At 33.0% G+C, this 23,894-nt stretch overlaps 1 protein-coding gene across 3 annotated transcripts in view; it reads right to left on the bottom strand.

Moving 5' to 3' along the window:
• The window catches only part of heph (hephaestus), a 359,023-nt gene that overhangs the window by 207,485 nt on the left and 127,644 nt on the right, over window positions 1-23,894 (bottom strand). For all 3 annotated transcript variants that reach the window (XM_053746143.2, XM_053746137.2, XM_064436007.1), the window contains exon 2: window positions 7,577-7,681. Coding sequence is in view for 2 of the 3 variants with exons in the window: in XM_053746137.2 (XP_053602112.1) it covers window positions 7,577-7,669 (93 nt within the window). In the remaining variant the exon portion in view is untranslated. The remainder of the gene's footprint in view (window positions 1-7,576; window positions 7,682-23,894) is intronic.

The following is a 23,894-nucleotide window of genomic DNA, read 5'->3' as shown; positions in this document are numbered from 1 at the left end:
TTAATAGTAGAAAAAACTAGAATAAATAATGCTCATAATGTTTTGAAAAGTTTCACGGGAAAACCACGTATTTCTGACTCTTATTATTGTTCAATTGTTATTATGATATATATTTTTAATAACTCTGCATGAGCAAATCTTTCGTACCATACGACATAAATTTGAAACAAATTGCCCAAAGACATTTGACATGATGTTTACGGTTACTTATCGCCATCAAGTGGTAACAAATAAGCAATCAGTAGTCGCAAACACACCAGTCAGTGTTTACAATTTCAAGGTTTTTACTATTACGATGATTTTACGTGCATAATTTTGGTCATTTATTATTTTAGACAATGTAAAATACTCTGCACTTTAAATTTGGAAACACTAAGGACATGTTGCTTTGCTGTCATTTGTTAGTGTTTCGACGAAAAATAAAGCCTGATATTTCAAATGTTGTATGCATTTCAAAGCCGGGGATAAGTGAAGCTTCTACAGGTACGTCCAGGTAAATCCACACTTACGAAGTTTGTGCACTGGACACGGCCAGCTGGATCTGTGCCGTGAATTTATTTATATTTCAACTTTGTTGCTGTTTATTTTTATTCTTATAACTACGTCAAAAATAAGGCAGCGTATACAAGGTGCCTTTTTATACATTGGCACTATTTTGTCCTGCCATCTGCTATGCTCTGCTAAGATATTGAACTACTTTTCTATGGGAGTAACCCCAAAATCGCGAAAAAAAAACAGCCGATCCATACATTTACCTCAAGTTAGGTATTTAATTTATATTATGACACTTTTTATTGCCACCTAATATATTTTACTAGGTATTCAAGTTACTACTGCAAAAGCATCTCCTAATATCTTCGACGCATTCTTTGCCTTGCCTTTAAGTTATTTGATCATCTTGTCCTAAGCCTTCACTTTTCCAGGGACACCGCAAAATACGAGTGTCGAGTATCCACGGCGCGAACCGCGACGCGAGTCTGTTTGGGGCTTAGGTCAACAGTTGTCCCGAGGCGCGAATATTTCCGCCGCAAAGACGAGTTAATCCCGCGGTGATTAATGCCGGAAAGATTGTAGACGGCGATTATGAAGCTTACTTTATTTCTTATTTATGTTTTGTTTTACCAATCGTAGTGAAAATCGTTTTTACACAACTTACCGGATATTTATTTTGGGTATATCTGTGTGGTATATAGGAAGTAAATATGCCTAACATAAGAAAAATATTTTTTTTATTTTAAAGTTCAATAACATTTGCATGTTTTATCTCTAAATATATTGCTTCTTCGTGTCGAGTAGACAAATGAGAAAGCTAATTTTTTTCCGCTAATTTAAGAGCAAATTTTAAATATTTTGAACGATTGACTCATTCTTTAAAATTAGCGTTGCGACGAGACGGTCTCCTTAGCTCATTAACTACCCTTCTTTTAGTTTTTCCGTAGTTAGGTAAAAAGAAAAAAACTTTTATAGCAGACAGTTTTATTATAGTACAGGAACGGTAAACATAAAGAATTGTTATCACCGGAAAGGACAATACAAATTTTAATTAGCTCGACATCATTACAGCACGTTTGCTTTATTTGTTTGTTCACACCTAAAATACCCCGACCTAAAACATAGTGTTCCTTTTGTGTAGAGACGGAAAAAAAATACAGGTAAGTTTTAAAATCACACATTTATTTAGTATAGAATATTTACTTATGCACCCTATACATGTTATAAGAGCATCATTTTTAAATAAATTCATTATTCATTTTTTTAAGTTGACAGCTTAATATTGAAAAAAAAGTGTCTTAGTTATGCGCTATGTTATTAATAAAACAATAAACAACTCAATAGACAATGATAACTTTTAAATTTAATAAAAAATCTACAAATATTTCCTACTAGTTGCGCCCTAAAGTATTTCGAGATAAAAAAGTCTTCAATCTTATTTTAGGATACATTGTGAGTAAACGAAATTTCAGCGAAATCCATCCAGTAGATATTCCGCGTAATTGTGTAACAAATATCCTCAATAAAACATATTTTCACTTACACACAAACTTTACAAATATAACATTAGTAGCAAATTAAATTGATTTTCCAAATATTCACGGAAGTAGTGCAAGTAAAAACTAAATAAATATTCATAAAAAATGTGATCACTTTTCGAAAAAAGCTTTATGCCGACCGTACCATAGAATCGTGCGTAAACCCAGTGTCACGCGAACCCCTAATTACACAGCCTATGGTGTTAAAAATTAATATTCCATTTATTTCCCGCTCATGCACTATCTTTTGTTCTTTTTTCACAACCCCATCGATAAAGGGCGCAGACCGACCCGCAATGGATGACTATCATTTAGTAAAATGACAGGCTATCGAGACTACAGGACTGATGTTTGATTGGGGACAGAAATACAACATTTAAAAGGGATTTCTAGTGGTAATTTGCTGTTTGCTTTTAAATTTTCAATTACCGTTCTGTTTTAAATTACTGAACGATTTTGAAAATAATATGTTTATGTGTAGGTACTAATAAACAAAAACAACTGTATTTGGAGTCTATTTAAGTCCATCGTGACAAGTGGAAGGTGTGATAATATGAATGTAAGTCCATTTTAATAAAAAACAAAATAAAACTCAGCTTAACCTACAACAGTACGAATGTTCTCGGCTTAGGGAGACAAAAGTTTCCAAAGTCAGTTAAAAAGAGCTATCCCCATCAATTGTCACCTGTATAGGCAATAAGCAGAAATGACGACACAAGTTGCCTATTGGAGGGCCTTTATTAGAAAACTTTTATACGCACATAGAAAAATAAAGTTGTAGTACGTGGAATGAGACATTATGGTCACCCCTGGATTGGGTAACAGCGGTCATTGATTGTTACTCTTTTAGCTACTAATTTAAAATATACCCCGGCTATTTCAATAAACTTGCTCGGTTCGAAAAATGCAGACGTAGAGGTACATAATATATGACATTATTATTTTAGATGCCTGTAGCAATTTTCCCAATATTTATGCTTTATTTTTGTAATCTAGAAGTTGGAGAAATCGCTAATTAAAAATAGTAATTAATTCCTTCGAAAGTAACAAAAACAGAAACTCTTTGAGAAAAATACTTAATAATTCGAATCTATCATTCAAAACCACTAGGCTGAACAATTTACTCAAAGTGTTTAAAAGCAAATAATTTTACAGAAAAATAAAACATTTCTTCATTCAAATACGGCGACAAAAGGGTTTAGGGACGAAATGCCGAAATGATCAAATGGATATTATTTTATTTTTCTTCCGGCTCGCAAAGTATTAAATAAATACTAAAGTGAATGTAAAAATAATTATTTAAAAAAATATCGCAATTTTTTTTGTATTTATACACGGATTCTGGTGTCGCATCAGTGCGAGGGCCTATAATAAAGTTATCGATAAAATAAATATCTTGTATTTTTATCTCGAATATAAATATCAACAACAACTTTTTGACAGACATGACTTTCAACAAGAGATCATATTGTTCCCAAACTAAGTAGTTTTTAATTTATATTCAGTTCTCTTCATATTAAATTCTAAGCTGTTTAAGTAATTTGAAGGCTATTATCGAATTATATAAATACTGCATAGAAAAGGATTCTTCAATATAGACTATATGGGCCAAATTGTGGCGTAAGATGAACGACCGTATTTTTTTATAATTAAAAATAAACACATTAATCAATAATAATAAATGAAAAATTATAATTTATGTCACAAATAAGCAATACCGTTCGTTATCTGGTGATGAGGTGGTTGGACATATATTGTATTGTATATGTAAAAAATACTCATTATATATTTTTACATAAGCCATCATTGTAGCACCAGTCTGTAATGATCTAAATTGACGAAGCTGTGGCGCAATTCTTTTACGAAATAACTTAAAAACTACTGAACTAACGTACGACTGAAGAAAAAGCACCAGTCATGTGACACGACGAACTTGTATTCACAATAGGATTCTGTTACACATTTGTTTTTTTTTTTTTGACTATATTTTGACATCATCAACATCGATAGCAGAACAAGCCTATCGCGACAGATGACGGACGGCGCCATTACGGCCGTTGCTTATTGCGGGCAGGTTGTGACGACGTTCATATTGTTCCGGAGATAATATCTGTTATTTAGCGTTGCGCCGCACTAATGTTTGGTTTTTTTCTATCCCTACATCCTTTTTCTTTAGTTGATAAATATAAGATTATTTAAACGCACAGTTCCAAAGCCATGTTTACATAAATACATTACGGTTAAACAGTTAAAACCCCATACCAACGCGATAAATTGACATAACATACAGAAATCGCTTGTAAGTTACAAGCGAAAACAAAGCACACAATTAAAAACATATCTCATCTCAAAACAATAAAATAAGGGATTGCAATAACAACTAGACCTGTAAATATCAAATAACATCAATTTATGTATCTGAAACGCAGATGGGAAATATTAATTGACCGGCCGGACAATGATCCGAGGATATTCAGAAATTCAAAACCCTGCCATAATTGAGTGAGACTTTATGGACCTCAAATTTCATCCCGGAATGGACGACCGGGATAATCTAAGCCAAATAATGTAACGTTTGAGACAAACGTCTAAGCAATTTATGTTGACAACAATCGTTCGTTGTTTCAGGATGATATTATACAGTGGTATAAACAGACAATGTCAACAATTTCAAAATTTAACTTTTATTTTATTAACCAATTATACTAAAAGTCAGAAAAAATATGATTTTACCTAATTATTAAGCAAAAACGTAAGTTCTGATTTGGTAAAGCTGTAAAGAGGGAATACTTTCTTTATACACATATGTACAACAATCACACGACGTCTGATTTCCCTTTGCTCAAACACTATTTGTGTCAATCTAATTCCCCTGCTGACTCAATTTTCGTCCGGTGCCATATTTGAGTAGTACCTAGTGAGCGAGATTCAATTCATACGTATTTGAATAAATAAATATGCATGAAACCAATTTATAGGGCGCGTCCGCCTCAACACAGTATCAGTGGCCCTCATTAGTTGCTACGGCGTAGCTGCTACGAGATCGCTACGGAAGTGCTACGTACGCTTGCGTTGGCAATTAACGCTACGTATTTGATTTTTGAGTGGTAATGGATGATACATGAGCGATTCAGCTGCATTGAATAATTGTATATTGCTGATATTTTATATGTTTCGTTTTAGTTTTGATATTATTTGAATAAACAAAACCAGTTCCGTAGTTGATGTGCAAAAAATACAACAATTTTGATAAATATTTGTTTAAACTTTGATAGCTTTTTGTTTCCTCTACTAAAGAGGCAGAAAATAAATTATTTTAATTAAGGTTTATTACAATTGAAGTAAAAAAAATTACTAATTCATGCATCCAATGGTGCAAGATTTTTATATAAAATATAGCAGTAATATGACGAGATTTGGCTTATTTAGCTGGCTTAATTACGTATCACTGAAATCCACTCGGATTTGCCATTACCGGCAGCCGATACAGGTCTCCTGTCGGCCGTCATCGTGTCAGATGCACAGAGCTAGCAACTCTGTCTGATTACTCTGTATCTCTTGATGTCTCTTTGTGATCTGCAATGTACAAGCCTATGATCGGAAACTGTGCACTGTTATTAAAGACCAATTTGTAATTGGGAATATTGATTAATGTATTTTGTTTTTGGTAACTTTACTGGAATAGGTCGGCTGCCTTGTAAGAAAGCTATACAAAATAGAAGTAGGACAAGTGATCAACTGATGAAGTAATATTGTCAAAAATATATCAATTAATTAATTAAGTCAAATTAGCAGGAACGTAGCCAAACACACAAATGGAAATGAAGGATAAATTGAAACGCATATTGCGTATTCCAATGAAAACGTTAGGAACAACATTCACAGATAATAAATGAAGCAAACGGTTCAGAGCTCGGGAACTAATTAAAGTCGTCTCTACGAATCAATACTTATAAATTAAGACGGTTTAACTTGGAAAGGTAATTGGGCAAAAGTTCATTTCAAATATTGATACTGCCGTGACGTCGCTTCTACAGAAATTTATCCATTAAGGTCTGTGTACACTAGTGGCAAGTTTGCTGACGATATCGAATTCCTCGAGTTGTAATAGATTTTTTATATCGCTAATGGGTTTCCTGATTTAAAGTGACCTTTTTCCCCTTTTTTGTAGTTGGTCAACGGTTTTTGCTCTAGATTTGAGTGTTTGTACTAAACCTAAATTAGAATGTGTACTTTGTTAAATAGTTTTTATTTCTGACTGTTTTTACTTAAAATAAATTTAAGAAATAGGTTTTTGTCTAAAAGTACCCATCGAAGATCTTTAATATAGTACAATGCCAGGGGCCTGGACTTACAAGTTTTAACTTAATTTTAACTTAATAGTTTTAAGTGTTCCTAAGAAAAAGGGCTTAACAGACAGACAGACAGACAGACAGACAGACAGACAGACAGACAGACAGACAGACAGACAGACAGACAGACAGACAGACAGACAGACAGACAGACAGACAGACAACGTGGTGATTTCATTTTTACATCTGGAGTTACAAACTAACAAAACTTATGTTGTATGTAACAAATGTGTGTATGTAAAGATGAGAAGAAATTACAAAAAAATATATTTTTAATATTTACATTATATATAATAATTGCGTAATATTACAGCAATATACACGTAGCCTTACAGCCCAAGTGAGGAGTTTCAAAGTTAACTTATATTCTTTCTTACTTTATATTATTTAGCTTTGATATATTTGCAATTTAAGTTGCCTGAAACTCGACGACGAGGCTACAGGATTAAATTACATATTTTTTTCCTAGTGACGAAAGCAAACGACTTCAGACTGTAAACAGGACGTTAAAGAGAGGTTTAAAATAAACACGGGAAAATGATCGAATATTTTCGCTGTGGATTAGCGAGGTTCCATTTTTTGTCGCTGTATGATTTAAAATTCTAAAGCCTCTTCCACACAGAACGCTCGATGTCGAATTAAAAAATATTTTTAACCGAACTAGGTAGACCGAATCCATAATATGATTATTGTTTCATAGCGCAAGCTATAAAAGTTTAGCTACATTTTTTATATTATATATATAGCTACATTTTTTATAAATTTTTTGTATGTGAATTTGACTGTTAATATAGATGTTTGATGAATAGAACGAGTATAATAATCTTGTGTCAACGATAAAAATATAAATAAACAACAGGTCTACTTGCATGTCTGATCGGGTTACGGGTAACAAACCAAATGGTTATATCAATCCTATTTACTTCACGAGGTTAACTATTATGATACGTCTAATACACAAAACCACACAATTTTTTTTGGGTGTATAGCACCAGTTAATAATGTCTATAATTTCCGCAGAAAACGCAAAATAAGCCATTTTATTTAAACGATGGCTTGCAGGTTCAAGTTAACATAAAACTTGACTGGTTCTTATTGTTTGACATTGATAGCCATATACGAGTAGTTATATTTAGAGTTTGTTCTATAAACATACAAGAGAGCCTTAAAAAGCAGTGCTAATGAAGTATATACCTTTATTCCAATGTGTATGGGGAAGTCCGAAGCCAGCGCTGGTTGTGGATGCAGTGCCGGCAGCAGCGGCAGTGGCAGGGGACAGGACATCATAGCTGCGCCAACCTGGAACAATAATTTATATGCACTTACAATTTTAATTAACTAACGTCTCGTTCCGACTTCGCTCGGGTAAAACTATAACAAATTATTTACACATCTAAGCTTTCCTCAGAATCTCTCTCTCTGTTGATCTGTTCATGAAAAAGCCGTCCAGTAGTTTTTGGGTTTATCGCATTTATATAGACGTACAGACACGAAAGGGGTATAACTTTTTAGAATATGATATGTAAGGATCTAAGTTTATTTTTTATAACCGACAAAAAATATGTTCAACAACCCATGCAGTTACAGCTGGTCTGTTCTAGCTTTAAAAAGATATCATATATATAAAGTATATCGTACTCTCTCTCATTTGAGGGTTTTTCCGATTGCGTTTTCAATTGCAATCCTACATATACACATAGACAGACGAAGCAAAACAACCTGCATTTTCCCTGTTTATTACATAGCATGTATTTTATACGTATGTATTTAATAAGTCAAAGGAAGGAAGGTCATTTTTCACATGGATTAAAAGATTATAATTGGTACACCATTTTACAACATGAGAGCAAAAACTAATTGTAACATCGACAACGTTGCCGATTAGTCGGCCGATCGATAAACAACGCGTTCAAAAAGTCGCAAACAATTTAGTTAGCGATGTTTTGCAAACCCGGATAAACTCGTAGATATGCTCTAATATTCCGTATGGGCCGCTTCGCCGCTGAAGCGCCATGAATAATATATAGGGTTGAATGCAGGCCTCGGATCTGAACTCGCACCCACTCATATTTTTGTTACTAGGTACCTACCTGCTGTAATTGAAATTTCTATGCAAGAAAGATGTTGAAAAAAAATTCCATGCAAGACAGTTGTTGTTGAAAATTTTAAACGGAAGCTTATATGAATGAATCGCTGAGAATAAAAAATCCGTTATTTGTGTTTTAGGCGGTCGGAATCCTTCCTCATCACCTAATTATCCTATAACTAGGTATATACGATCACTCTTTCGAATTGAAAAAATAAATAGGATAAAACTATAACTCATTCTAATCTATTAAAATTAAATTAGTTATCGTTTAGTCTTAGTAACCATAATATAACGCTTAATCTTTACAATACAGATAGTGTTACAGTGAAAGAAAACTTTCTTTGTACCAGTAGTGCGACAAAATAAAACACATAGAATCAGCAACCCAAATTTGGCAATCATCTCTACCTTTAAAACATTCTGATCGAATACTCAATCTAATATTGTAATTGCAAAACGTTTGCAAATGATTAAAAATCAAATCATTTTAAATATGAATTTAGGCGCAGAGTGGGTGCGGGTCCGGAGATCAATCTGTATTACTACTAGCTATGCCCGTGACAAATTCTACGGACGAACCGGCCGATGGTTTTTCATATCCGCTCACGTACATTTCCGATTTTTAAAATATTTGTTTTCAATTCGAATGCATCGTAGATTTTTTATTATTTACATGTACCTGTGAATTATAAATAATGGACGCTTCCAACGAATCTAATAAGATGCATGCATTTAAAACATAACCATTGATATTTGTTAAAATATAATGAGAATTTTTAATATAAGTACAGAATAATATAAGATTATATATATTACCTCTACGCATATCGAATTAAAACAATTTAAATATACGAAAGTAAATATCAAACATATAATCCAATCAATGAAGCAAGAAAATATAAAGGTTTACGAAGACAGAAACGTTATTTTTACCAAATGTAAAAATGGTTACCATAGTAAATAATATACCTAGTGCAAAACTCGGAAAGCTCGAATATATCCAAGCGACAACATAGTTCCACTAATCCCATTAATTATGATAATGTATTCATTACATTAATTAATGAAGTTGCTAACTGTCATAATAACTCAACTTTGGAGTTTAGAATAGTTAGCAATTTTAACTGTCGTGTTACATCATCGCTTAATCGGATCTAATCTGATGGCGTATAATAAACCGACATGGAAAAATAAATGTGATGAACAATAAAAGTGAAATTTATTTCAATTTGGCCGATTCTTACAATAATTATTCACTGGAGAACGATTGGCGTTCTATAATTTTGACGTAACCAATTAATTATTTTATCGCTCGATATCCTGGAAATTAATTAACTATTGGTTTAATTAAATCATACCACCTTCGCTGAATTTATTCTTTGTTGTCAAAAAGTTTTATTGCTTTGTCAGGATGTGCCCTAAAGATTTTAATCGACGATGTTATTTACGTTTAATTTAAAGTTTTCTATAGCCACTGTGATATAGCAAGTAATGGCAACGGCCAACCGTAACTCTGGATAATTTAACTATCTCTCTCTCATCCGAGCGTTTTCCCGATTTTCCCAGCAGCAGAGCGTCGGTGCCCAGAGTCCACTTCCTATACTTTCTTCTTCTCCACTTCGCATGGTCGTTGGCATCCTTAGATTTTAGACCATTGGTACGCATATCATCCTTGACGACATCAAGGCAGCATTTCTTGGGTTTGCCCTTTCTGCCAGGGCCAAGCTGGAGCGCCATAGTCGGGAAATCCGGATAATTTAACGACCGTCATATTTTACTGATAATCGCACTGTTTTGGAGGCATGGAGTAATTCTCATCACTAGCCAATCAATCACGTAGAGATTTATTTACATTTAACACCTTTATTGAGCTTTTGTACAGTCAATAATATGATACATTCAACTACACTTTATTACAAATACAATTTACTAGCCTGTCATTTGAAAGACTGTTGTTATTAAAATATTGAGTTCCATATATTAATATACATTTGAATAATCTGACTTCTCTATGACCTCAGGTATTCTCGTCACCGATATCTTGTTATAAAATCAAAAGACGTTCATAGTTTATCCCTTAAAATTTCAACTTCATTTACGACATTTTCCGAAGCGAGTTCGGGAAGTTTCCACCTAAACCGTGATTTTATTAAACGCTCGTATACTAGCATGTGTTAAATAAAAATAGTACATATTTGACATGTTCTTATAGTTTTGTATGTACTAGGTCAATGCATAATATAGTTTTGCTCACAAAAAAATAATTTTGTAATAATTATTTATCTATTTATGCTGCGCGCTCAGGGCGATGAGCGTTACGTCTGCAACTTGCGGAATCATTAACAATAGAAGAGCCGGAGGCGATACACAGCACTGACCAGACCAGCGCAATCAAATCTAAATTAGAGTGGATTTTTATACCAATTTGTCGAATAATACTTCTGTACTATTTATAATGTTTAAAACGGAGCGCATTGGTTTGATCACTTCCTTATCGTGATCATAGTTCGCACGGTAGATGGAAACGATATTCCCGCTACAAAGTAGTAAGAAAAGTGAGTAGCTTATTTGAAAATTAAATTGGCAAATTTTATTTACTATCACGTTTACTTGTCATAAAGCTTATTACAGGGTCTTCTATGACTTCCTAAATGTCTAGAACTTCGATACTTTTCGCACCTTAACAAACTACGTAACTAATTAAAGCCAACAAGTTACGATCTAATTTTAATTTAGTTACTACAATATGGACCTAGACTAAAATAAAAATTTTCATGTTCTTATCATAATATTGTATACTCCCATCTAGGTAAACGTTCTATCAACATCGCTTTGTCACTAGTTGAATATTTCGATGACACAGATAATCATAACCTCATTTGGATTCTGAGAAACCATATATTGTTAATCAAGCAGAAGATTAATTTAAGATTATGTGAGATATCGTACAATTTAATTAACTTGGTAATATCGTCTGACGTTTAAAGCGAATGTGTTAAATTTTGTTAGTAGTAAGTATTGAATGTGAAATAATTATTTGTAAATATTTTTGATAAACACGATTTCATGGCGAACATTATTTTAAATTTTGATTTAAGTATATATGTAATTAAAAATATAAAACCAACGTACCAGAAGTTAAAAAATATGCCGTAGAACAAACAAGGAAAAAAAATTAATTCAATGTTTCTAACTCGGAATAACCACGAAGTTGCTTACTAAGCACAACAAGTTGCAACTCAAATATGAAGTTAGTGCAATTCCTTAAGAATTAAACTCTTCAAGTTGCGATTAAGTTGCAATCACGGCGGCGCAGCGTGGCGCAACTTAGTGCAAACAGAGGGACGCCTAGTAGCATTGTACGTAAGTTAGAACTAAGTTACACGATAAATTAGCAATTAGTTGTTGTACTCGTGTTTAGTTGTTGCCGAATGAACTCCATACTCTATGGACACTCTTGTGAAGGTATTAATCAGTTACCGTACCCTAACTTAGAATGGATTGCACCAGTCAACTTTGTCGTTAACTTTAACCCGCGAAGTAAAACGCAAAGTACGTCATTTTGTTTGAACGTCCGCGGGGCGCTGTTTCAACGGTAAAGGTTAACTGGAGCAACTAACCCTTAGAGGCAACATTAGTCTAGAACAATATTTTCCTGAAAGAACACAAACTAATTACGAAATCATAATTTCGACATCATACAAACAAATAATTTTAAGATCGTATATATTATGAGACGTTGCATTTTTGATTTTTCCTTATTTTGTTGTTTTTTTTTTTTTTTTGAGAAAAAGTTTTTACACCACACTTTAAAATGATCTTTAATTTAACTTTCTGTTTAATCAATAAGATTACATTCATATACATGTTATTGGTGTATCGCGAAAATGGTTAATTTTACGTCATTAATTTTAGTCAACTAATTTACTACTACTTACTACAAATTACCCTACACTAAAACGACTAAACTACAAAGACTTTGACATTCCTGGTGCTGCAGCCATGCATAGGCCTCGTTGACCACTTCCCGTCAGGTAGGCCGCACGCCTGATTGTCTGCTTGGTTAAACAAAAAAAACCAATCGTTTAACACTTTCTAAACCAGGCCACGTTAAAAGTCTCTTAACATCCCAAGAGCGGTCGAAACCTAAATTAGTTTAATAAATCTCGCCATTACGCGTTGAAAATATTCAGAGCTTAAAGCGTCATTTCGTAACAAAATCTTTGCCGCCTATTCGGGCCTAATTAAAACGATTGAAATATTTCATAACGAAGTGAAAAACGCATTAAAAGTTTAACGTTGGGTCGGCGCGCCCGCTGCCTAAACAAAAACAAGCCACAGTGTAAATTATAAAATAACTTATTTCATAAATTAATATCAACTCGGCTCACAGGTTAAAGAATTTTAAAATAGATACGTGTAAAAACTATAAAAGTCTGGTTTCAAATTATTTAAGCTGTTAAATTCTATTTCATTTTACAGCAAATAAGTATAAGTTCTTAAGTCGTCCCTAATTTCCAAAGACTCCACGTCAAAAACTATGCAAAATATTCAGCTAGTAAATTTTCTCAATAAAACGACAAAAATCTATTTTTTTATCAGCGTTCGGAAGAGCTAAAATAAATCAAACAAATTAAAACAGAAGATCACAAATATAGTCTAAAAAAATGTATCAACGAGCAAAATGCTTGAAGTTATTAAAAGTTACACAAAAATTGTCCTAAAAGATAAATTAATTTCAAAAACAACTTATCCGTTCCCAGCGCCGTCGTTTCGCACTGTTGCCGAAGGATCGCACATCACTCGACAAAAATGAAAGCATTCTTAAAATACCAACATTCGTACTTGCTCAAGTTTGTTGTTGTCATAAATTAATTTGGCAAGTTAGATTGCGGCCCGACTTGTTCCAAATGACACGAGAATTTCAATTTAACTATACGCTGTGTGTGACGTCTCCATGTCTTTTTGTTCTCTCATTGTTGGAATGAGATGGCTAATCAAGTTTATATTGTTCTATGCAAGTGGTTATTTACTGTAAATAAAGTCATGACAAAGTTATTAGACTCGTTGACGTAACTCCATCAACGTTTCAGTTAAACGTGATGATGTTCTTGTCTTTGAACGTTGTGTAATGTAGCATTAAGAGTTAAAATGGTTTCGCAGATCTCTTGAAATTGTCAGATTGTGTTTGAAGACGTTGAGTGTCTTTTGTATCAAAAGCTCATCATAATTAAGTACTATTGTAATATTTAATTAACGTAAAAGCCGAAGCTGGGATATGATTGTGATTTGACCGACGCGCGACGTTTCTAGGAGATCCATTCTAATCGTAAATTTCCCTGAAACTAATTTATGCACTAAAATTGTTTCCGAGAACTTCTATTGGCGAATACAAGTTTAGAAATTTGTTAATAAGTTTTGAAATTATTGTATTCAATCAATTGAACATTTATACTGAGACGTTTTTGTTTTAAATTATTCTTTAGTTTTACTGTTAGTAATATCTCACTTAGGTTTTCATTCTAATAAAAACATTAACCTAGTAACCATTAACCATTAACATAGTGAGTTAGTGGCTCAGCTTTACTCGTATGATATGTTTGTCTCACTATGTATATGAAGCTTGTCTTGGGGGCAAATGTTGTCCTACAACTCGCGTTCATAAGCCTCCACTTCCTGCGTTTGTCTTCCAAAGTTCAGGTAAGCTCCAAGTTATTCACTTGGAGATTAAGCTCCAAGTAGTATAACGCCGACTCCTGACTTCTGTCGCTGACTGACGGGTTGCAATCTTGAGTTAAGTTAGGAGTTCCGACTTGTAAAAAGTTCAGGCTAACAATCTATGCTATCCATGATCTACGAATTAAAATTTGGAAATTCAACTGCTGAGTTTCGAGATTATTTTTCAAAGTAAAATTGATTGATTTGACATTGAAACTTCAATAGTGAGTATATTTGCATCCTTGCATTAGAATTATGATTTGGTTTCGTAAATTTTTAAATTTTCTTTAACTAAAGCAAGTAGGTACTTATGTATGTAATTACAGAAATTTAATAGCAAAAATTACACGATAGCTAAACTTATATTAAAAGTAAACTTAAATCTGGTCCCCAAAAGGTACTAGGGGCTCATATCATAAAGTTTTACAAGCTATTGGCAGTAAAATTCTTATTAGACATAAATTAATCTCAACGTTATAATAACGACAATGTACGACCTTACAATGTTATTGAAACATTTCTATAATACCTAGAGTTGAGGGAACTTTTCATTGATATTTGCATCTATTGAAAATAGAAAGGATTTTCAAATTTTAAAATGTCTAAAATATAAACGATCTTCTAAGTCTAGCTGTCGCTGAAAGTCCAGTAAATTGCAACGACTCGGGTTAAATAAAGAAATCTGAGCGCAAAACTAGCAGGATAAAGCATCGAGACCTGAAGTATTCTGCACTATTACTAAGAATCCGCAGTCCGTTCGTTTGTCCGTCTGTCGTTAGACAGTTGAAATATTTACTGATGATGTATTTCTGTTGCGGCTATAACAACAAATACTAAAAAGTAATGTAAGGGAACGAACAATCGTAATTTTTTGCCGTTTTTTTTATATAATTGTAAGAAGTGTCTTCCTGTCCAAATGAAAATAAATCTTATCCCTTCATAAAAAAAAAATAAGACAAAAAATTTAATCTAATGAAACGATCCTTGTCTATAGCAGCTTACCGCATCGTTTGTATACAATTAATTGCAGGAAGCATCTTCCCTCGCATACACTGCAACCTCTCCAGGCATGTCAATGCAAGCAATTACACCAACAGAAGCCTATTCGATCCCTTGCTATCAATAAGCGGACAGATTATCAAATAGATACCCGACCAAGTATAGGACACGTGTCGAGATTTAATCAAGAACATGCTAAGGTTTCACATCAGTTCTACTATATATTGTAGTGATCGCGGTAATAGGGATGAATATCTAATCGTTTTGACTGTATCGTTATAAAGCATTTTCAAATGTAGCTATTAAATATTTTTTTTATTTATCAAATACCTATCTGTATCTCTGGGAACTGGTTAATAGGTCCCAGAATGGACTAATCACGCGTCATGTGTTTGCGAAAAATTGCGTTTTGAGGATGTTATAACGGATACTTAATATGTTTTTCAAAGATTATGTTTTAATGGTGTAATTATGTAAAAACGTAAGTATATATATAGATGTTTCCAACGCATCTCAATTTAAAACTGGTAAACTTGCGCTTTTGTTCCTTTCAGCAAAATGATGGATTGCCAAGCAATAGCCGACTGGCACCTTGCAAACGCCCACTCCATCAACACTGAAAAAGCGACTTTTCGCTCACCATCCATCCATAATCTTAAGGTTCAAGTTACTTTGCATGGTCTTCAACAATTCCTTACAAAGATGTAGGCGCCAATCGATGTGTCAGTGTTTGGATGGGTAAACCGGCAAACAGTCTGGACGCAGAACGTCACTTTCGCAAAATGGCATCGTTAAAGTGTTCGGCTTTGTCAAATTATGTAACTTTCGGGAAATGCCATTTTTTTTTCCTTGATACTAAACGATGTTGTATATTTTTATTTTCTATTAAATGCAAAAAAAATATATATGAATAATAAATATATAATTACTTCATCAATTCGGCAGAATCAGTTAAGTTAAGGAACATTATCTCTACGAAATTGACATATTGCGAAGATGTCATTTTTCTAAAAACGTCGTTTTGTGATAGTGCGTTGAGCGCCCATATTTTTTAATTGTGTCATTTTGCGAAAGTGACATCCTGCGTCAAGATCCCAAGTCGTATGATGGGGAAACTTTTCATTTTGCGAATGTATCGGCCCGGCTCTGTGGAAAAACCAATTTTCTTGGTATTCGAAGCTCATTTTTAACGTTATTGAGTGGTAACGTTACCCTTGCACTTTGTTTTACATTATCATTTTCGATACATTGTTTACGATAAAGCAGTGTTATGAAATTTCTGATTTAAATTAAATTCAACCTGTGTTTTCCGATATGAAATGTTTCTGACATAAATAATTACAGTCCCATTGAATCATTGGGTCATCGTTTATTTTTAATTCTCATGAAGAAAAAAGAATGTAATAATCAATCATTCGATCAAATCGTTTATGTGGAAAATATATTTCATAACAATAAATAAACAAATATATAAATTTAGTAGTGAGTTTTGCCAGTACGGAGTGCAATTAAATATATACATCTAAGAAATTACTTATGTCAAAGAAAGCACCACAGTTTCTAGATTAAACTTACAAATGCACACTAACAAGGCAAAGCTGGATTGAAATGTAAAAAAGTCAAAACTTTATGATTAGCACATAAAATAAGCAGAATCCCGTACTCATTAAAATCAATACATGAATATGCTTTGATTTCAACAGAAATAAATTGAAAAACATTTCAACAGAAATAAATTGAAAAATATTTCAACATAAATAAGTTTAAAAAATATGTTTTTTAATTTGTAGCGTAAAAATAAGTTCGTTTATTATTCTGTTGCATACACAGATAAAAATAGAATCAATGTGATTCGTCTATGGCTTTGGTTTAGTATACAAACTTAAGCTATTCACTTGATACTTTGAAATTAAAATTAAAATGCCAATTAAAAAATCTCCATATAATATCCTAGCTCTTCTAGATCTATTATTATATCTTTTAGGCAAGACTTGACTAGGGTCATCTAGGGAACTATTAAACAGTTTATAATATTTCAGCCAATTTTTTATAATAAGAATAAGAAAGAATAAAAAAATATTAGGACAAATCATGCAGATTGAGCTAGCCCCAAAATTCGAAACTTGTGTTATGGGATACTAACTCAACGATACCACATTTTATAACAAATACATTTATACATAAACATCCAAGACCCGGGCCAATCAGGAAAAGATCATTTTCCATCATGACCCACCCGACCTGGTATCGAACCCGGGACATTTAATTCCGAGTTGTGGTTATGACTTGTACCACACAAAGCCACCCTGAGGCCGCTAGTTGGGCCTGTTTTCAATGCTCTTTATGAAATTCACACATTTTGCACACATACGTGTAGTCTCTGTACATAATTTATCCAGCAAAACCATTGCATCCACGCAATGATGGTGCTGGAAATTCTCGAATATCGAATTAATTGGTCAAAATGCACATGATTTTACGGTCAAGTAGCTTTTAACTGGTACTATTTCCTTGCCACGAATGATTGATTTATACTTATTATAATAAGTATAATATATATAATTATTTATTTATAATTTATGAAGTATACAACCATTTATAACCCTTATAATCTAGAAGATTATCCCTTTGGCTTGGGATTCGGCTTTTACCTGAATTTGTATATGAATCAGGCACAGCTTACGGTTTAGCAAAACAGATTTGTACTTCTTAATCAAGCTAATAAGACATGTATCTAGAAGATAAACCGCAGATTTAGGACGTATACACATGGACAAACTATGATTAATGTACGCTTGTTACATTTACTATATTTCTAGGTAGTAGCAAAACAGCGATGTGAAACAGAAACATCCACGTGATATTGGATTTACCTGTTTTTTTAACTTTTGTGTGATAAAAATGCATCAAAATAACGTGAATCCATAACGTCCTTGTAATAAACGAAATGAGTAAAGCCTTGTGACATTTTTATAGCTCAAAAAGCTTTATATTAGTACAAAGATTTTGTATTGGATGTATTTATTAATATCACCATGTAATGGCAAGAATTGTGCGGCCTGATATCCTGATCATTTACTTATTCCCGCAGCTTCACCCGCGTGTATTTTCATCCCACATTATAGTGATGTCGCGGTTGATTTAAAAAATATATAGCCTATGTTTGAACGGGAGTCTATATCTACCTACATGCATACAGCGTTTAGCTGTGAAAGCGGAACAGATAGACTGCCGCCATTATAATATTAGTATGTATTTAAACGAATACTCAGTTTCAAGTGAAATTGTAAACAACTTGTTACAACTTCTCTTGTTCGTTATTTTACTTCAAGTTGTATTTACTACTAATTTATTAAAGAAAAATTAAAAAAAACATAATATATGTCATCATATACATTTTTACTTGTGTATGCATAAGTAATTAAAGGTATCTTTTTTTAAGACACTGAAAAAAAATCACGGATACACTACACTGCCTAAATAAGTTTTGTTTAAACATTCGACATAATGTAAAGACAGAAAGAACATATGTTTCAAGAAATATATAATATTTGAAGACAATATGATAAATGCAAGGAATACACAAAAATCGAAGACAACAAAAAAATTACACTTAATCCGCTTAACGTACTAATGGAAACAATGTAATATCCATTGAATGTCTAAAAACATTATACAAACAAAAACGAAAAGGGACTACAATATATGAAAACGTATCGTTTGGCTTTGATCACCCCTTTTTCAATAATAGAGTCAGTCCCTATCCCTTTATATTTTTCGGGACATAGTGAAACACATCTATTTATTTACGATGAAATTTTGGCGAAAAATCACAATTTCGAATCGACAAACTTTAGATACGTTTTTATATTCTATAAAACTAATCAATCCAACTTTTAGCTTTTCTTCTTTATGCGTTCTACAATTTTATTATATAAATTTTATCACATTTTCTGGTTTAGGGGTAGGCTTCATAGAAAACTGAGAATTAGTAACGATTTTAAAATAGTTTCAATGGATAAGGGATGCAGAGAGTTAGAAACCATTTGAATAGATAGATAACATTTTAAAATGGATTAAGTTACATGCAAATTTTTGTCGTAAATAAAAAACCGTTTTAGGTTGTTAAGGTAAAAAATAATTTTTACCTTCACAACCTAAAAGTTTTATATTTTTAATAAGCATATAAAATATATTTCATTCATAATCTATACTATTATTATGAAGAGGTAAGCGTTTGTGAGTTTGTATGTGATTACCCAATCTCCGAAACTACTGAACCAATTTCAAAAATTCTTTCACCATTAGAAAGGTACATTATCTAAGATTGCTATAGGCTATATTTTATCTCAAAATTCCCACGGGAGCGAAGACCCGGGCACATCTAGTATTCTATATAGTCCAAATGCAACGTCATAGTTGTGGTAAAATTGAAAATATGTAATGCAAAAAGTATAACAAAACACAGTAAATGTATATTTTAAACTAGATAAACACTAACGAGGACCCATTGTATGCAAAACGAGCGTTTACACGCGAAAATGTAAAGAAAAATATCTGAGCTCGCAACAGACGGCTAAACACTAGCTTTGTTTATTATTTTTATGTATATAGTTACATGTTTAATCTTTGATTTGCTCGTGACATACATTTTTAATAACATGTAATTATATTTTTTGAAAAATTCATCTTAATCTCGAGGTTTGAAACTAGCACAAAACTTGAGGTTTAGGGTGAGTTGCGGCATTCTTTGACGTTGACCTGCGCGTTGCTGACGTTGAGACAAAATAGCGTATTTTGCGTTTTACTGCGCAGGAATATAGAAAATTATGCTAGATAAAAAAAAAATATTAAAAGGAACATATTACAGTTTTCCATTAAACAATGTAAGCACAATTGTGATTTCGGTTTCGTAAATTGTGGCAAATGTGTCCAATAGAAAAGTTAACTTTCTAATAAAATCTAAAAAAAGTGTAGCAGAACTTGTGTACATTATTTTTTAATTTACGCCAAGAAATAAAAGAAATTGGATTTACTATACATGTCACACATGATTTTTAACTTTTTTTGAAAATAATAATGAGATGAAATAAAAAAAAATGATAAAAGAAATTGATTATGTCTCGCGCCAATAAGAAATCCACTAATAATCCACTAATATCCACAGTGTGCAGTGATAATGCCTTTCATTCCAAATGACGTAATTTAATTGGTCAGTCGTCCTAAATGTAAATTTAATTTAAATTTAAATAACGTCACACAGAACGAAGCGGTGGCATGCGGGTGAGCAAACAAAGACAATATACAGCGCTCTTTTCGCGGTCGCCGCCCGAAAACGAGGGATGTTTGTTTTCAACACCTTTGTTAATGGCGAATGTAATGAGAACTGTACGTATAGGCTCGACGGAGGCTTTCATTCGATTTCAGTGGTAATATTACATTTCAAAGAGTGACGTGACAGGTTCATTTGAGTATAACGTGCCGGACGAAAAGGCATATTATTTTTCTTTTTGTCTATTTTCTTCACACCAAAAACAGGAACTATCTCGAAATGCTCTAATATTTATTTATTTATTTTAATGACTTCCCTAGCATCTGACGTACTAAAGAATAGCTAGAAGCTATTGGAACAGATACGAAATCTACTTTAAATTTTGTATCTAATGAACAGTCAGCAGCACATCAACCTACCCGAATTCATTGCAAATTAGCCACTTCTTCTTTTTAGTGTACCTATTGACTCGGCTAAATTTATGAGGACCGATACAAAGCCACCGAAGCAGCACATTCTTTGACGTCATACAGGTCTTACAATGTGCAGGTGGTAGCACACATAGGTTAGGACAATAAGTGTGCTACGATTTTGAGAGAAACATCACATTGGCAAACAGTATCAGAGTTATAAATCCACCTGGCCATGTTTGGCGGCAAAAAGATCCATGCATGTGAATTTGATTCGCGCTCGAATATACAAAAACGTAACAGGACTAAAATAACAATAAAAAATATTTTCAATACAATTTGCAAATAGTCAACCGCTGTCAGGTATTATATTCCCTTTGAAAAAATCACTACAAAATATATGTACCTATCTAGTATTTGCCTTGTCAGTTAAACTGAACAAACATAAAAACAATGTTTCGGACAACAATGGACGGGAGTATATATTTGTTTACAGATGAAAGTCAGTTTTGTGTCCGTTTTAATAATATTCTAGTTTCAGTTTTTCATCAGTCAGGGACTTAGTAACATGTACGCGCCCCACAGATACGGTGTTAAATAGATTACATTTTTTATTTAGTTATAAAATATTTTACCTATTTGAGTGTAGTGTCTGCACGAGCATCACAAAATACGAGTCGTTAATTTTCAGTGAGGAAATTATTTCGATAACGCAAACGCTTTCGATGATACTCGTAGTTTCAACTGGCTCATAAAAAAATACCATGATTCATTTTCAATAGAATATATGTAAAGATATTTTGTCTACCGGTTTTCATTCAACAATTTAGGGTCAAATAGTCCAGTTGTATAAAGAGTCTATTGGGCTATATAGTATATTGTATCACCAGTCACATAATATCGAATGTACGCCACAAGCCTCAGGCTGGCCGTCATACACGACGGGCATGTATCATCAGTGCAACGGTTGTTTGAAACTAACATGTTCTGCTAACGTTACAAAATAAACCACGCACTGAGTATTACCAACTTATTGATTTAATTTATTATCAGCGAGTTCAGACATATTTTTAGGGTTCCCTAGCCAAATGGCAAAAACGTAACCCTTATAGATTCATCATGTCTGTCTGTCTGTCTGTCTGTCTGTCTGTCTGTCTGTCCATCTATCCGTCCGTATGTCATAACCACTTTTTTCCGAAACTATAAGAACTATGCATACTGTTGAAACTTGGGAAGTAGATGTATTCTGTAAACCGCATTAAGATAGAAAAAAAAAACAATAAATTTTGGGGGTCCCCATACTTAAAACTGAAACTCAAAAATATTTTTTTATCAAACCCATCATTTATATCAACCCATTTTTTTATCAAATCAAACGTGTGGGATATCAAAAATGATATTGAGGTTTCTAATATATATTTTATCTAAACTGAATAGTTTGTGCAAGAGACACTTCCAAAGTGGTGAAATATGTCGCCCCCCCTCTAACTTCTAAAAGAAGAGAATGATAAAACTCAAGAAATATATGATGTACATTACAGTACATTACTATATAAACTTCCGAAAATTGGTTTGAACGAGATCTAGTAAGTAGTTTTTTATACGTCATAAATCGTAAACCGCAATTTACGTTTAATTCAATCAACGCAAATATAAAACATACAAAAATCGATCAATAAGAACTTTTATGTTATGTTACTTGCTGCTAGGGAACATTTCATGGGTGAGTCCGACTCGCACTTGGCCGCTTTTTTAATAAGTAGTAATTCTCAATACAACACAAATTTTCAAAATAAATGAAAATCTTATACACAGGTAGTCTTTTCATCCGGTTTGTGCTTTTTACGTATATTATGTAGGTACATTAATAGAACATTTCAAAAAACATACAACCCTAACGGGATTAGTCGATTGTTAATAATAACTTTTGAAATTGATAATGACATTAATGAAGTTGTAATAATATATCTATGAAGCTATGTTTGGATACCATCTCATTATCCCAAAGGAAAGTAGCGATCCTTTACATTCGGCTCATATTTGATCCCGCCAGTATCTGGTACCGATCCATCAGAAGGCCTATTTGCATTAGCTGACCGACCAGACAAAGGATTTTAATTCACTTATCGCTGCTTTGTTAGCGTGTAATTCTTTATTCTATCTCGCCTTTTGACGCTAACGTAATTTACTTTTCACAAAGCGAAGCCCTTATAATATGTTTGTGAATAAGAAAGCGTATGTTGCCGTAAGTTACCTTATAAAGATTTCTCTTTGCGTGACCATTGCAAACGGAATCTGTTGTAGTATGGAAAATAAATAGCATTAATAATTTAATGTTAAACTTAAATAAACACCAGTTAATGTTTAATTAAATAAAACATTGAAGAATCTATCTTTTAATAAACAGTTTTTGCCCTAAACTGCCCTGCTGATGTCGCTAAAGAAATATCCCAAGGAAAATAAGGAAATTCTTGCTTTCAATATGAAAAGACGAGCACACAATAAATGAATGCCGCAGTTGAATAGCCCTGAGTAAAGTTTAAATTAAGACTATGCTTTACATTCGGTAGTATTGTGTGAGTACCACTGGAAGCGAGATCCAAAGACGAGCCCTCGCTCCAGGCTTCCTACTGAGAAGATTTAATTAACAAGATATGAGCCTCTTTTAACCACCTCTACCCACTTTTCGGAACATTGGAGATTAAAATTCAATGAGCTGACAAGATATTAAATAAACCAGACGACTATATTTTTATGCGTTAATTAATTTTGAAATTAATGTGCTTACAAAGATGAGTTATTTGGCGGTACAGCGTCGTTTTTAAATTTGGTAATTCGATTAAATTTGTGATGCGAAATTGTTTTCATTATCCATTTTGTTTGGGACATTGTTTTCGCTATGAATCTCGTAAATTATGAACTGTATGTTTTCAGGCCCTGGGGCAGTCGGAGCTCTGTTAAACGAATTGAATACCGGTAATCGAATGCGAGCAATGGGAGCTATGTCAATATTTTAAATTTAAA

This window comes from Plodia interpunctella, chromosome 6, assembly GCF_027563975.2.
Source record: "Plodia interpunctella isolate USDA-ARS_2022_Savannah chromosome 6, ilPloInte3.2, whole genome shotgun sequence".
NCBI lineage: Eukaryota > Metazoa > Arthropoda > Insecta > Lepidoptera > Pyralidae > Plodia > Plodia interpunctella.
This window is presented reverse-complemented; position numbering and strand designations above follow the sequence as displayed.